Below are 15,020 nucleotides of genomic sequence, written 5' to 3' on the forward strand. Positions count from 1 at the left end.
GTGGCTCCAACACAGCCACGAGAGTTCAGCTCAAAGCGGATCCAAGACAGCAGCGAGAGTCCCGTCCACAGGAAACCATCCCAAGCGGAGTCGGCTCAGCAGCGTAGAGATGTCCCCAACCGATACACAGGCGAGCGGTCCATTCTGGGTCCTGACTCTGGACAGCCAGTACTTCATCCGTGGCCATCGGATCAGAACACAAGGGAGGTGGTGACAGAGGAGAAAAAGAAAAGAAGCGGCGGATCAACTGGTCTAAAAAGGAGGTCTATTTAAAGGCTAGAGTATACAAATGAGTTTTAAGGTGAGACTTAAATGCTTCTACTGAGGTAGCATCTCAAACTGTTACCGGGAGGGCATTCCAGAGTACTGGAGCCCGAACGGAAAAGGCTCTATAGCCCGCCGACTTTTTTTAGGCTTTAGGAATCACTAATAAGCCGGAGTCCTTTGAAAACAGATTTCTTGCCGGGACATATGGTACAATACAATCGGCAAAATATAATGTTGTAATTCACGTTGCATTCGTCTATTTAATGCATTTTTATTTGATATGACTATAAACAAAATACAGAATAAATGTCCAACTTGCTAAAACACCAACATGGTGTGGGGGTTAAATAATTTTGATCACAACTGTATCTTTGTTGTTATTATTGTTGTTTTTATCCTATTTGATTGTTATTGTTTTGATTTTGCCACCCAAACGCCTCCCTAGGGAGGTGTTTAGGGCAAGTCCAGCCGGTAGGAGGCCACGGGGAAGACCCAGGACACGTTGGGAAGATTATGTCTCCCGGCTGGCCTGGGAACGCCTCGGGATCCCCCGGGAAGAGCTAGACGAAGTGGCTGGGGAGAGGGAAGTCTGGGCTTCCCTGCTTAGGCTGCTGCCCCCGCGACCCGACCTTGGATAAGCGGAAGATGGATGGATGGATGGATGTATTGATTTTGTACGGTGTCCTTGAGTGCCCAGAAAGGCACCTTATAAATAAAATGTATTATTATTATTATTTTCATAATTTTTTTGTAATGTTTTATATTGTTGTTGGACTTGTTTTTGTTGAAATGTATACATATATATATATTTTTTTTTGATATTTTAGAAAAAAAATACAATATATTGTGTTACAAAACTATAATTTTAATGAACTACAATGAATATCCGATATGAAATATAAAAACATTTCTATTATGCTTCGTGTTTTTCTTGTTTTAACCGCCGGAAGTTGTCGTCGTGTCTGCAGTGTTTCCACATCCTGTTTACGGGCGGGAAGAGTGAACGAGGCTGCGTGTCGACAGTGGCTTTAAATCCCGCACTTTTCTTTTAATTCCCCCCGCCAGCCTGTCGTTTAAAAGTTTTTAAATGTTTCTAAAATCCCAATTTGTGGCGGGTACACTTTAAACGGACCATTAGAGGCTAATATTTCTGCGTTCGCGCGGCCACGGAGCAGATGGAGGACCTCCCCGCAGATTCAGGCGGCGGCGGGGATACATCGAGGCTGGGCCCCGCGGTGCAGGTGTCGGATGTCCGCTACACGTTCGGCACGCACCCCTGTCGGCTCCTCGAATGGAAAGTCAAGCCTGGCTCTCACGTCAACGTGGACTCCGTGTTGGCGCTCTGCGTCCCCATCGTGGCGAACAAGCGGGCAGCGCCGACCAGGATCCCGGAGAAGAAGGTGAAGTCGGACCGCGCGGGGGTGGTGAAGGAGCTGTGCTGCCAGCCCGGACAGGTCATACAACCTGGGTGAGTGCTGCCCGCTTTTCAGGCCTGTTGTGGTTCAGGTGGAAGACATTGCTGCTGTGTTATGCTAACTTGGCTAACGAGCTAGCTCGTTTTGTACACAGCCATCAAGCGCGCTCGCACAATGTGTTAGTTTGTTTGGGCTTTCAAAATAAATGACTTATATGTTAGTGAAGCTAAGTCGTTGCGTTGTTGGTTTAAGTTTACTGGGAGGTTCTGAATTATTTAAATTGCTAAACATTGATAACTGGGATTACCACGCTTGATTTTAAGCAGCTACATGTGTTCGCTCTTATTTTGAAACCGGAAGTGGGACATTGTATGAAGCGCTCATTGATTCGTCACATAATTCCTTACATTTATTTTAAATGTCTACAACAGTGGTTCTCAACCTTTTTTCAGTGATGTACCCCCTGTGAACATGTTTTTAATTCAAGTACCCCCTAATCAGAGCAAAGCATTTTTGGTTGAAAAAAAAAGAGTAAAATACAGCACTATGTCATCAGTTTCTGATTTATTAACTTGTATAACAGTGTAAAAATATTGCTCATTTGTAGTGGTCTTTCTTGAACTATTTTGAAAAAAAGATATATACAAATAACTAAAAAGTTGTTAAAAAATAAACAAGTGAATTAATTATAAATAAAGACTTCTACACAAAGAAGGAATCATCAACTTAAAGTGCCCTCTTTGGGGATTGTAATAGAAATCCATCTGGATTCATGAACCTAATTGTAAACATTTCTTCACAAAAAATAAAAATCTTTGACATCAATATTTTTGGAAAATGTCCACAACAAATCTAGCTGTCAACACTGAATATTGCATTGTTGCATTTCTTTTCACAGTTTATGAACTTACATTCATATTTTGTTGAAGTATTATTCGATAAGTATATGTATAAAGGATTTTTGAATTGTTGCTATTTTTAGAAATTTTTTAAAAAATCTCACATACCCCTTGGCATACCTTCAAGTACCCCCATTTGAGAACCACTGGTCTACAATATTACTCGATTTACTGTATTTATGTAGCTACAACATTTCAATTATAAATGATTGTAAATTAAATAACTTTAACCTTTTAGATAATTTTTTTTGTTTCCCTGTTTCTATAAAACTGGTTCTCAAATGGGGGTACGTGTACCCCTGGGGGTACTTGAAGGTATGCCAAGGGGTACGTGAGATTTAAAAAAAAATAAATTTTAAAAATAGCAACATCTCAAAATCATTTATAAATATATTTATTGAATAAAACTTCAACAAAATATGAATGTAAGTTCGTAACCTGTGAAAAGAAATGCAACTACGCAATATTCAGTGTTGACAGCTAGATTTTTTTTGTGGACATGTTCCGCCCGATTGTAGCTGAGATAGGCGCCAGCGCCCCCCGTGACCCCAAAAAAGGGAATAAGCGGTAGAAAATGGATGGATGGATGTTCCATAAATATTGATGTTAAATATTCCTTTTTTGGTGAAGAAATGTTTTGAATTAAGTTCATGAATCCAGACGGATCTCTATTACAATCCCCAAATAGGGAACTTTAAGTAGATGATTAGTTCTATGTGTAGAAATCTTTATTTATAATTTAATCACTTGTTCAAGGAAGACCACTACAAATGAACAATATTTTGCACTGTTATACAATTTTATAAATCAGAAACTGATGACATAGTGCTGTATTTTACTCCTTTATCTCTTTTTTTTCAACCAAATATGCTTTGCTCTGATTAGGGGGTACTTGAATTAAAAAAATGTTCACAGGGGATACATCGCTTAAAAAAGGTTGAGAACTGCTGTACTAGGAGGTCTGAATTATTTAAATTGCTAAACATTGATAACTGGGATTACCACGCTTGATTTTAAGCAGCTACATGTGTTCGCTCTTATTTTGAAACCAGAAGTGGGACATTGTATGATGCGGTCATTGATTTGTCACATAATTCATTACATTTATTTTCAATGTCTACAATATTACTCGATTTACTTTATTTATGTAGCTACAACATTGCAATTATAAATTATTGTAATTTAAATAACTTAAACCTCTGCAGAACAATAATTCCTTAAATTTATTTTAAATGTCTACAATATTACTCCATCCATCCATATTTCAATCAATCAATCAATCAATGTTTATTTATATAGCCCTAAATCACCAGTGTCTCAAAGGGCTGCACAAACCACAACACAAACCACAACGACATTCTCTGTAGAGCCCACATAAGGACAAGTAAAACTCACCCCAGTCCAGTGACAGTGACAATGATGACTATGAGAAACCTTGGAGAGGACCGCATGTATGGACCACCTCTCTTCCCCTAGGGGACCGAAAGCAATGGATGTCGAGCTGGTCTAACATGATACTGTGAAAGTTCAATCCATAGTGGATCCAACACCGCTTATTCCCTTTGCGATTTACTTTATTTATGTAGCTACAAAATTGCAATTATTAATGATATTAAATTAAATATCTTTAACCTTTACAGAAGTTTTTTTCCCCTGTTTCTATAAAACGTGCACCTGGGGATAAGTTGCTTGGTAACACTAAATTGGCCCAAGTGTGTGAGTGTGAATGTTGTTTATGTGTGTTGAACCGTCAATGAGGCGGCGACTTGTCCAGGGTGTACACTGCCTTTCACCCGAATCCAGCTGAGATAGGCTCCAGCGACCCCAAAAGGGACAAGCGGTAGAAGATGCATGGATGGATGTTATGTAGGGCTGGGCAACGATTTATCACGATATAAGTAGTTTATATCGTTCGACATCGATATTTTTTATGTCCTAATTGAAAATAAATACCTGAAGAAGTTGTTTTTAATAATTGTACTTAAAATGTAATTAGACTTAGACTTAGACAAACTTTAATGATCCACAAGGGAAATTGTTCAACACAGTAGTTTAGTTACAATGATGGAAAGTGTAAGGATGGAAAGGACAATGCAGGTATAAATAGACTAGGTATTGCAATGTAAAATATAACATATCTGCGAATATATACAACATATACTTATCATGTGTACAGTATATAATATATACAGATATAATATGTCTATAACATATATACAATATATACCAAATGCTATGTACACTATCACAGTATATTTGGCAGCCCCAGCATAAAAAAGAGAGTAAATCCAGCAGAAAATAGAATATAGACATTAACAACAAAGAGAAGTAGCTGACATAGAAGGTGTCAGGTAATAGGCGGGTATTATCTGTTGCTGTATGGGGAGTGATTATACAGCTGGGTGGAGTGTGGAATGAAGGAGTTCTTGAATCGCTCAGTGCGGGAAGGAAGCTGAAGGAGCCTGTCCCTCAATGGTCTGGTGGAGTGGGTGGGAAGGATTGTCCATGATGGCCAGCAGTTTGTCCAGTGTCCTCTTGTCCCTCACTGATACAAACCCCTCTAACTGCGAGCCAATAGTTTGGCCGGCTTTCCGGATCAGTTTATCAATCCTCTGTCTTTATCAATCCTAATGTCTCTCTGATTGTAATCCCCTCAGATATCAAGGCAGAAAGGAAGGGAAATTTAAACAACTTTAACCTTTACAGACCTAGTTTTTTCCCCCTGTTTCTATTATGTAGGGCTGGGCAACGATATATCACGATTAGGGTTGGGTATCAAGTATCGAGTATCGATTGGAACTGGGACTAACTTTCCGATTTCTCCCGGAATCGTTCAAAAGTTTAAATTTCGATTCCTAGTTTCGATACCCAGTCCGCCGACTGGAAAAAAATAATACGTCCGCCGACCCAGAAGAAGAAGCCGCTTAACACCAACAAAGAAGCGCCCACCGCCGGAATTGTTAGCGAGTCAGTCAAGCATGGATAGCGGGCGTCAATGGTCGAAAATATGGCTTTATTTTACTAAAAAAAAATTAAATATCGGCGAAATGTAACACGTGCGACAGGACTGTTTCGTGCTTAGGAGGGTGCACGTCGAACATGATGAAGCACCTCCGAGTTCATGGAGTACAAATAAATGCGTGTCCCGTCTTCGACAGGAGACACTATCTGTCCAGAACACTCACGCATCCTTCCTGAGAAGGCAGATATGGTCATTTTCCTAAACAAGAACAGTCTCTGATTTTATACTGTACCTGCTGCTAATCTGGACTGGGTTTTGCAAGTTGTTTCTTATTGTTTATTTGCTTTTCTGCACCAGGTTAGCCCATCAGTGGGAGCACAGTAACATGTTTAAGTACCTGCAGCATCATACACTTGTGTGTGTAAATGTGTTTTCATGAGGTTTTCAAAAATAAAGCTCTCTTGATGAAAGTGTACCCCTGTGAAAATGTTCAAGTTCATAGATTTGATATTTATATTCTAGTTGAAAACAGCCCTTTGAGGAATTTTTAGTAAAGTTCATAAAAAGTTAATAGAATTAAAATTGATGGTGAATGTCAGACTATTTCATTCAGAAAGACTGTAGGTTAGCTAGCTCATTTCAAATATCCTAAACTTTTTTTTAAAGAAATTATCGGAATCGAGAATCGTCAGGAATCAGAATCGAAACAAAGAATCAGAATCGTTCGAATTCAAACAATACCCAACCCTCATCACGATATAAGTAGTTTATATTGTTTGACATCGATATTTGTTATGTCTAGGGATGTCCGATAACATTGGTCAATAAATGCTTTAAAATGAATTATTTAAATTGCTAAACGTTAATAACTGGGATTACCACGCTTGATTTTAAGCAGTTACATGTGTTCGCTCTTATTTTGAAACCGGAAGTGGGACATTGTATGATGCGGTCATTCATTCGTCACATAATTCCTTACATTTATTTTAAATGTCTACAATATTACTCGACTTACTGTCTTTATGTTGCTACAACATTGCAATTATTAATGATTGTAATTTAGATAACTTTAACCTTTGCAAAACAATAATTCCTTAAATGTATTTTAAATGTCTACAATATTACTCCATCCATCCATAATTCTACCGCTTATTCCCTTTGCGATTTACTTTATTCATGTAGCTACAACATTGCAATTATTAATGATTGTAAGTTAAATAGCTGTAACCTAGGGCTGGGCGATATTGCCTTTTTTTAATACCGCGATATTTTCAGGCCATATCGCGATATACGATATATTTCTCTGGATTTTGCCTTACCCTCGAATGAACACTGGATACATATAATCACAGCAGAATGATGATTCTATGTGTCTACATTAAAACATTCTTGTTCATACTGCACTAATATATGCACAATTTAAACTTTCATTCAAAGAAGGAAATCACAACTTAGTTAATTTACCAAAACTGTATTTATTAAAGTTATTAGCAGGTGACTTTTCAAATGATGCGACATATTAGCAGTGATGCTACTTTTGGTAACAACGCTTGTGCCCCACACATGACAAATTAAAGTTGTCTATTCGACATATTTCCGCTTGAAGCCGAACCACCGCCAGACGATGGGCCCCGTGCTGTTTTTCTTTGGAATTAATTCTTCCTTCATTTGTTATGAGATTCGCACCTTCTTTCTATCGCAACAACCCGGTAGCATCACAGCTAACGTTTGCCACGCCGCTACCTCTCTGCTGGGCGAGGGCATATACGTATGTGACGTATGTAAGAATGTGCGCCTGCTTGTCTGTGAGAAAGAGACACAGGAAAGAGCGAGGAAAGCCTGTAGCGTAATGCCCGCAGCTAAAAGCAAGTGCGTGTGTCGGAGGCGATGACCAAGAAGAACGCGTAGTTGGAATATAATTACAACACTTTATGTACATATTTATATCCAGATTTGAACAATTAGTTATTCACTGAAATATATTTATTAATTGTGCCCGATCACAGTTGAAATCTTGAAATCAAGGGCCTTTAATGGCTAAAACATTAACCTGAAAACATTTTAACAGCTGGTTGGCTCAGATTTTATTCTTTTCATTGCATTCAGTTGCTGCAGTGGACAGTGCACAATTTAGCTTTCAGTGTGTTTTATTGACAACAGGGTTATAACCTGGACACGTTAGCTCGTCAGTATGGTAACACAGTGGTTCTTAAATGGGGTACTTGAAGGTATGCCAAGGGGTACGTGAGATTTTTCAAAAATATTCTAAAAGTAGCAACAATTCAAAAATCCTTAATAAATATATTTATTGAATAATACTTCAACAAAATATGAATGTAAGTTCATAAACTGTGAAAAGAAATGCAACAATGCAATATTCAGTGTTGACAGCTAGATTTTTTGTGGACATGTTGCATAAATATTGATGTTAAAGATTTCTTTTTTTGTGAAGAAAAGTTTGGAATGAAGTTCATGAATCCAGATGGATCTCTATTACAATCCCCAAAGAGGGCACTTTAAGTTGATGATTACTTCTATGTGTAGAAATCTTTATTCATAATTGAATCACTTGTTTAATTTTTAACACATTTTTTAGTTATTTTTATATCTTTTTTTCCCCCAAATAGTTCAAGAAAGACCACTACAAATGAGCAATATTTTGCACTGATAAATAATTTAATAAATCAGAAACTGACTACACAGTGCTGTATTTTACTTCTTTATCTCTTTTTTTCAACCAAAAATGTTTTTCTCTGATTAGGGGGCACTTGAATTAAAAAAAATGTTCACAGGGGGTAATCACTGAAAAAAGGTTGAGAACCACTGCGGTAACAGGTAAGGCTGGGCGATATGACTAAAAAATATATCACGGTGTAAGTGTTTCATATCAGTCGATATCGATAATTATTGATAAAAAAAAAAAACTATTCTAAATAAAGACCAGGAGAAAAAAGGCTGAATTTAAATACTTTTATTTTAAATATAACTTTTTACCTTTAGAACAAGGTCAGCATTATGAAAAACAGTCAAATATGTGAAAATACTGGTCGATGTGCAAATAATGACTTTAAATAAATGCTTAATCCAACAAAATGTGCAAAGTATTGTAATTAAGAAATTAGTAGTGTACAACTTAGGCTTTAATGCCATATTGGTAACAATATATACAAATAAATAACAGTCACATTGAGCAAGCAGAAACAAACATGTCTTACAGAATATTGTAAACATCAGAATAAACTTGTGTCTGAACATCTGTGACAAAATACTGCCAAACTGGTGACGTGACGTTTCCTTTTTTATTTACAATTTCCTCTCGTGCTGCCGCACTCATATTCCCGTTTCGTATCATTCCTCGTCGTCAGCTAGCCGATGTTGCCTTTTTTTGTTTTTTTTCCTGTTAGCATTTCCCAGATTGGTCGTGATAGGTCGAGAGGCCAAAGCCCTTCCTCTGCCTACACCCCCCAGAATGCCGTGCGGTTCCGCATCGGCCTTTCTTCCTATTTTTTTCTAACAGAACTCAGTGAAATTATCGAACCTTGTATCGACCCCATTTTCTATTGATATTGATCACATGTCTATCGCGATATATATTGTTATTGTTTTATCGCCCGACCCTAGTAACAGGTGACTGTTACTGCGTGCGTCTGCCTCGGTCCTGAAAATAAAAATTAAGGAAATCCGAGTCGGTGCTTCACACTGCACAGGTTCGGACCACTTTTGAACTTGTTTGCCAAGACGTCTTACCCTCGTATTTTGGTCCGGTCGGTCCGTTATTCCTTTACTTCGTCGTCGTCTTCTTCATCTTCTTCTGACCCACCAGGGGAATTAAGTGCAATTGGCGGCGTTACAATGCATAGTAGGCTACCGCCACCTACTGCACCGGAGTTGTAACAACAAGCTCCATTCACAGACAAGAGTCCCATTGCTTTTATGAGCTTTCGAGCAAGTCAAAAGCCGAAAAATCTATTTGTGGCGACCGTAATTATTTCGTGGCGGGCCCCCACAAATAAATGAATGTGTGGGGAACCCTGACCCTGCCTTTCACCCGAATGCAGCTGAGAGAGGCTCCAGCGACCCCAAAAGGGACAAGCGGTAGAAGATGGATGGATGGATATTATGTAGGGCTGGGCAACGATTTATCACGATATAAGTAGTTTATATCGTTTGACATCGATATTTTTTATGTCCTAATTGACAGTGTTACCTGTTTCTATTATGTAGGGCTGGGCAACGATATATCGCGATATAAGTAGTTTATATTGTTCGACATCGATATTTGTTGTGTCTAGGGATGTCCGATAACATCGACCGATAAATTTTTTAAAATGAAATATCGAAAATTATCGGTATCGGTTTCAAAAAGTATAATTTATGACTTTTTTAAAACGCCGCTGTGTACATGGAAGTAGTGAGAAGTGCAGAGCGCCAAAATACCTCAAAGACACTCCATCTTCTTGCCGGCCCAGTCACATAATACCAACAGCTTTTCACACACACAAGCGAATGCAAGGCATACTTGATCAACAGCCATACAGGTCACACTGAGGGTGGCCGTATAAACAACTTTAACACTGTTACAAATATGCGCCACACTGTGAACACTAGGGGTGTAACGGTAGGTGTATTTGTATTGAACCGTTTCGGTACGAGGGTGTATCAAACGAGTTTGTATCTAAAGTCTTAACAAGCTGCTCTGCTTTCTGCCTCTGTCTGAGCAGTGAGCACCCAGCATTGGCCCGCCCACACAACCATCTGATTGGTTACATACAAAGCCAATCAGCAGTGCGTATTCCGAGCCATGTAACAGCCGATCAGCAGTGCGTATTCAGAACGCATGTTGTAAATGCTTCATTGTCGAGCAGAGGTGTTTAGCAGCGGACATCGTACACTTCCCAAATTATAAAAAACACTTTCCAGTCACAACTATTACAAACCTCAGTATGAGCCCGTTGACATTTTAAAAACTTAAACTGCAGTTCACAGTTCTGGCTTGAGGTGATGTGAAGGCTAATTAGCTTTTAGCGTTACGTTAGCTCATTTTGCTGTGTTTGGGTGTGTGTACGTGCGTGTGAGTACGTGCGTGTGTGTGTGTGCGTGTGCTAGGGGCAGCAAAGCCCTGTCTGTCTGTTATTTCACATGAACTAACATAAACTCCATAGATTTCCGGGATGAATAGTCTCTCCTATTGCTATTGTACTATTTTTCAGCTATAGTTACATTAATCATACGTAATGTAGCAGCCTAGTTCTGAATGTCAGGGTCCCTGCTATCACATGTTGACAAAAATATAACATTTACATAAGAAAAGTCAACTACAGGCTTCCCAAATGCTGTGATAAATCAAGCATGATGAGTTGACTTGAAACTGTTTAATGTTGCACTTTTTATATGTAGAAGAAAAGTTTTGTCATTTTATTTAATCAAAGCAACAAATTGAGGCAGATTAACGTGGGCAGAATTATTATAGTGTTCCCAATGTTAAAAGGATAAAGCCATTGTTTACAAATTTGGTAAATAAATAACCCAAAAAATTATATTTCTTTGTTTTCTTACTGTACCGAAAATGAACCGAACCGTGACCTCTAAACCGAGGTATGTACCGAACCGAAATTTTTGTGTACCGTTACACCCTTAGTGAACAAACAAGAACGACAAACACATTTCGGTAGAACATCGGCAACGTAACACAACATAAACACAACAGAACAAATACCCAGAACCCCTTGCTCGGTTACCAAAGAGCTATTGTCTTTATTCATGCAACCAACCTTGCTTCACTAACTTCTTGGCTTCGCAACTTCCGGGTCTCTTACGGCGAAGAAAATTTTTATTTTTATTTTATATAACTTACGTGTCTGTCGTAAGATATAATCATATAGTTTTATCGCCCAGACCTAGTTTTATGCTCATATTCATCACTGTCAACACTTACTAAATTTGTACTGTCTTTTTGTGTGTTTTTATTTTTCCAGGGGTGTCATCGTCAGAATATTAGGATGCAACCACCCTATAGTGATGAAAGGCTTATGTGCTGAATGTGGACAAGACCTGACTCAGTAAGGAAATATAATAACAAAAACAAGCAATGTTTGTTTACACATATTGTCAACTGAGTTTGTGATGCATCAAGTTGATTGCTAAGCCAGCTGCTTGAGTCCGTTATTGTAGCTAATAGTATTTGCTCTGCCTTCATTTTGAGATCATACCCTCAGGTGGCGCCAGAAGACAATATTGTGGTAATAAATCATTTAGCTCGAATCTCGCCAAATTCAATTGGAAACACCTCCAACTCAAAAGCGTTTCTCTTCTGAGTCACCTTGTGTTCAAGGACGTAATAGACACCGGCAAAAAGCATGACACCCACTCTCTCTCTTTGGCTGTCTCTCAGGCTGCAGAGCACAAATGGGAACCAGCAAACTCCCATCTCCACGGCAACAGTCTCCATGGTGCACAGTGTGCCGGAGTTGATGGTCAGCTCTGAGGTGAGGCATGTGACAGTGGTACCTGTTTTTTTTCTTCTTTGTGTGCATTATTCTTATTATATGATATACATCACAGGGACATTTTGTGTCATTTTTTTTTTTTTTTCAGTGTTAAAATGATCTAGGTTAAATTATCCACTAGTTTCATTACATTTGCCTAAAATGGCAACACTACACCAGAAAAGTGTCTTTTTATTGCAAATGAATGAAAATTATTTTTTGATACCACATTCGTTGCGTGAAGAAGCCTACAACTTTTGGTTGTGTTTTTCCGGTCCATTTGCTGAATGGCGATATACGATATATATCTGTATATTTTTTCCGTAAAGTAAAAACAAAACAGTCCTAGTTACCTGAGATACTAAGTACGTCATTATTATGACTTAGTAATTTACTAAGTCAAAATAATGACAAAATAATGGCTTACTAAGTCAAAATAATGACTTACAAAGTCAAATTAATGACTTACTCTATGTAAGCGTTTGCAATAAGTGTTAGGAAAAAAAAGAGTTAAAAGTCGGGCCATATGCTGACATATGCTCAACTCATCGTGCGTATTTTATTACAGCATTTGGGAAGCCTGTAGTTGATTTTTATGATGTAAATGTTATATTTTTATCAACGGGATAGCGGGGACCCTGCCATTCAAAACTGGACTGCTACATTACCAATGATTAATGTAACTATAGCTGAAAATATAGTACAATGGCAATAGGAGAGACTATTCATCCCTTAACACCATGGATTCATGTAGGCTTTATGAAGCAGTTACATTATTATATCAACTACCAGAGAGAGAAACTCTTCGTTTAACGTAATGTCGTTTTTTGCTGCTTCAACAAAGCTCAATCAACACAGAAAAAAGTCAAGTGAAATAACTTAGTTTTTAATGTAAGTCAATATTGCTTGTCTTTCTCTAAGGCAGACAGGGCTTTGCTGTCCGTAACACACACACACACACACACACACACACACACACACACACCGCACAGTGAGCTAACGTTAGCTAAAAGTTAATTAGCCTTCACCTCAAGGACTACGAACAAGCTGAGCTGCCGCTTTTGTTTATAGTTCGTCACCAGGCTCATAGTGATGTTACTAGTAGTTGACTGGGAGGTGTTTTTTATAATTTGGGGAGAGTCCGCTGCATTATGCTCACCTGCTAAACACCTTTCTGCTCACCCGACCATCTCTCCTCTCTGCCTGCCTGAGCATTGACTCCATGCGCTCTGAATACGCACTGCTGATTGGCTGTTACCGCTCTGCAATCAGATGGTTCTGTGGGTGGGACAATGCTGGGTGCTGCAAAGACATATTGAGAGAGGCAGAGGCAGAACTAAGCGGAGGAGCTTGTTAAGACGTTAGTTTAGGCTTTGGATAGCAACAAACCGCCGCGGGAAACCCTGGAATAGATGACATCATTGTCTTAATTTGCATAATTGGCCATGACTCATGTGGATGTAATCGTCTAATTCGAATAGACCTTGTAGGAGAGACCAAAAGTGAGTAAAAACCTGTAACGCAAAGCAAATACTGTATGTGTGAATATATATATATATATATATATATATATATATATATACTTATTTTCCACCATAATTTACAAATAAATGCTTTAAAATTCCTACAATGTGAATTCCTGGATTTTTTTTTTCACATTCTGTTTCTCACAGTTGAAGTGTACCTATGATGAAAATTACAGACCTCTCTCATCATTTTAAGTGGGAGAACTTGCACAATAGGTGGCTGACTAAATACTTTTTTGCCCCACTGTATATGGGAAACATCAATGACGATTGGTTGGTTTACGGATAAGAAAGTCGTTGGTTGGTTGGTTTACTATGATGTGTCACGATTGGTTAAGATTGGGGCAAAACATTACGGACAGGCCAATCAGAGGTGGGTCATCGATCTAGGAAAGGAAATCACAACAGACATCCCAAATGACGACGAGAGAGTCGGAGAAGAGAAGAGGGAATTTTAGAGCGGGCAATTTATTTACAAAAAGCACTAGTGGAAGATGGCAGAGGAATTCTCTTCCTTAGATTTTTCTTTTAGCGATGTAGACAACGTCCAGGAAACCCACAATGCGTCTACCGTACTTGTCTGAGTATAAGTCGCACCGGCCGAAAATGCATAATAAAGAAGGAAAAAAACATACATAAGTCGCACTGGAGTATAAGTCGCATTTTTTGGGGAAATTTATTTGGTAAAAACCAACACCAAGAATAGACCTTTGAAAGGCAATTTCAAATACATACTTGGCTCAGATCCCACATCAGGGCAAGAAAAAACTCAACCCAATGGGAGCAATAAACTTTGATTGATTTATATTGTGGTCTAATATAACGGTCATTAAGGGATTTTTCCCTCTCCAACCAAACAGCAAGCAGAGCAGCTTGGCCGGGAGGACCAGCAGAGGCTGCACCGCAACAGAAAACTGGTCCTGATGGTGGACTTGGACCAGACGCTCATTCACACCACCGATCAACACTGCCAGCAGATGTCAAATAAGGTACTTTTCACAACACACATCGAGTTTATTTTACAAGAGCCAACGCTTTGATGCTCTGATTTTTCCTGCAGGGCATTTTTCACTTCCAGCTGGGGCGAGGAGAGCCAATGCTCCACACACGACTACGCCCACATTGCAAGGAATTCCTGGAGAAAATTGCCAAATTGTACGAGTTGCACGTCTTCACGTTTGGGAGTCGCCTTTATGCACATACAATTGCGGGTAATTTGCTGTCTCATTACCTGTTGTTATTATTATTAGTAGTAGTAGCAGTAGTAGTGGTGGTGGTATACAAGTACCAGTAGAGTGGAAAAACAAGTTGCCGCTATATTGAAGCGGCGTGGCGCAGTTGGGAGAGTGGTCGTACCAGCAACCTTCAGGTTTCTGATTCGATCCCCGCCTTGTACCAACCTCGCCAGGTCCGTTGTGTCCTTGAGGAAGACACTTCACCCTTGCCCCTAACGGGTCGCGGTTAGG

At 39.0% G+C, this 15,020-nt stretch overlaps 1 protein-coding gene across 5 annotated transcripts in view; it reads left to right on the forward strand.

Moving 5' to 3' along the window:
* Positions 1 to 1,222: 1,222 nt before the first annotated feature.
* ctdp1 (CTD (carboxy-terminal domain, RNA polymerase II, polypeptide A) phosphatase, subunit 1) overlaps positions 1,223 to 15,020 on the forward strand; it is a 161,678-nt gene continuing 147,880 nt past the window's right edge. For 4 of the 5 annotated variants that reach the window (XR_009806414.1, XM_061897353.1, XM_061897354.1 and 1 more), the window contains exons 1-5: positions 1,224 to 1,735; positions 11,519 to 11,602; positions 11,935 to 12,028; positions 14,415 to 14,543; positions 14,615 to 14,765. Coding sequence is in view for 4 of the 5 variants with exons in the window: in XM_061897353.1 (XP_061753337.1) it covers positions 1,443 to 1,735; positions 11,519 to 11,602; positions 11,935 to 12,028; positions 14,415 to 14,543; positions 14,615 to 14,765 (751 nt within the window). In the remaining variant the exon portion in view is untranslated. Of the gene's footprint in view, positions 1,736 to 11,518; positions 11,603 to 11,934; positions 12,029 to 14,414; positions 14,544 to 14,614; positions 14,766 to 15,020 lie in introns of all 5 variants that reach the window. The other variant, XM_061897356.1, reaches the window with a different exon arrangement.

The sequence above is a fragment of the Nerophis ophidion genome, linkage group LG04 (assembly GCF_033978795.1).
Source record: "Nerophis ophidion isolate RoL-2023_Sa linkage group LG04, RoL_Noph_v1.0, whole genome shotgun sequence".
Taxonomy (NCBI): domain Eukaryota; kingdom Metazoa; phylum Chordata; class Actinopteri; order Syngnathiformes; family Syngnathidae; genus Nerophis; species Nerophis ophidion.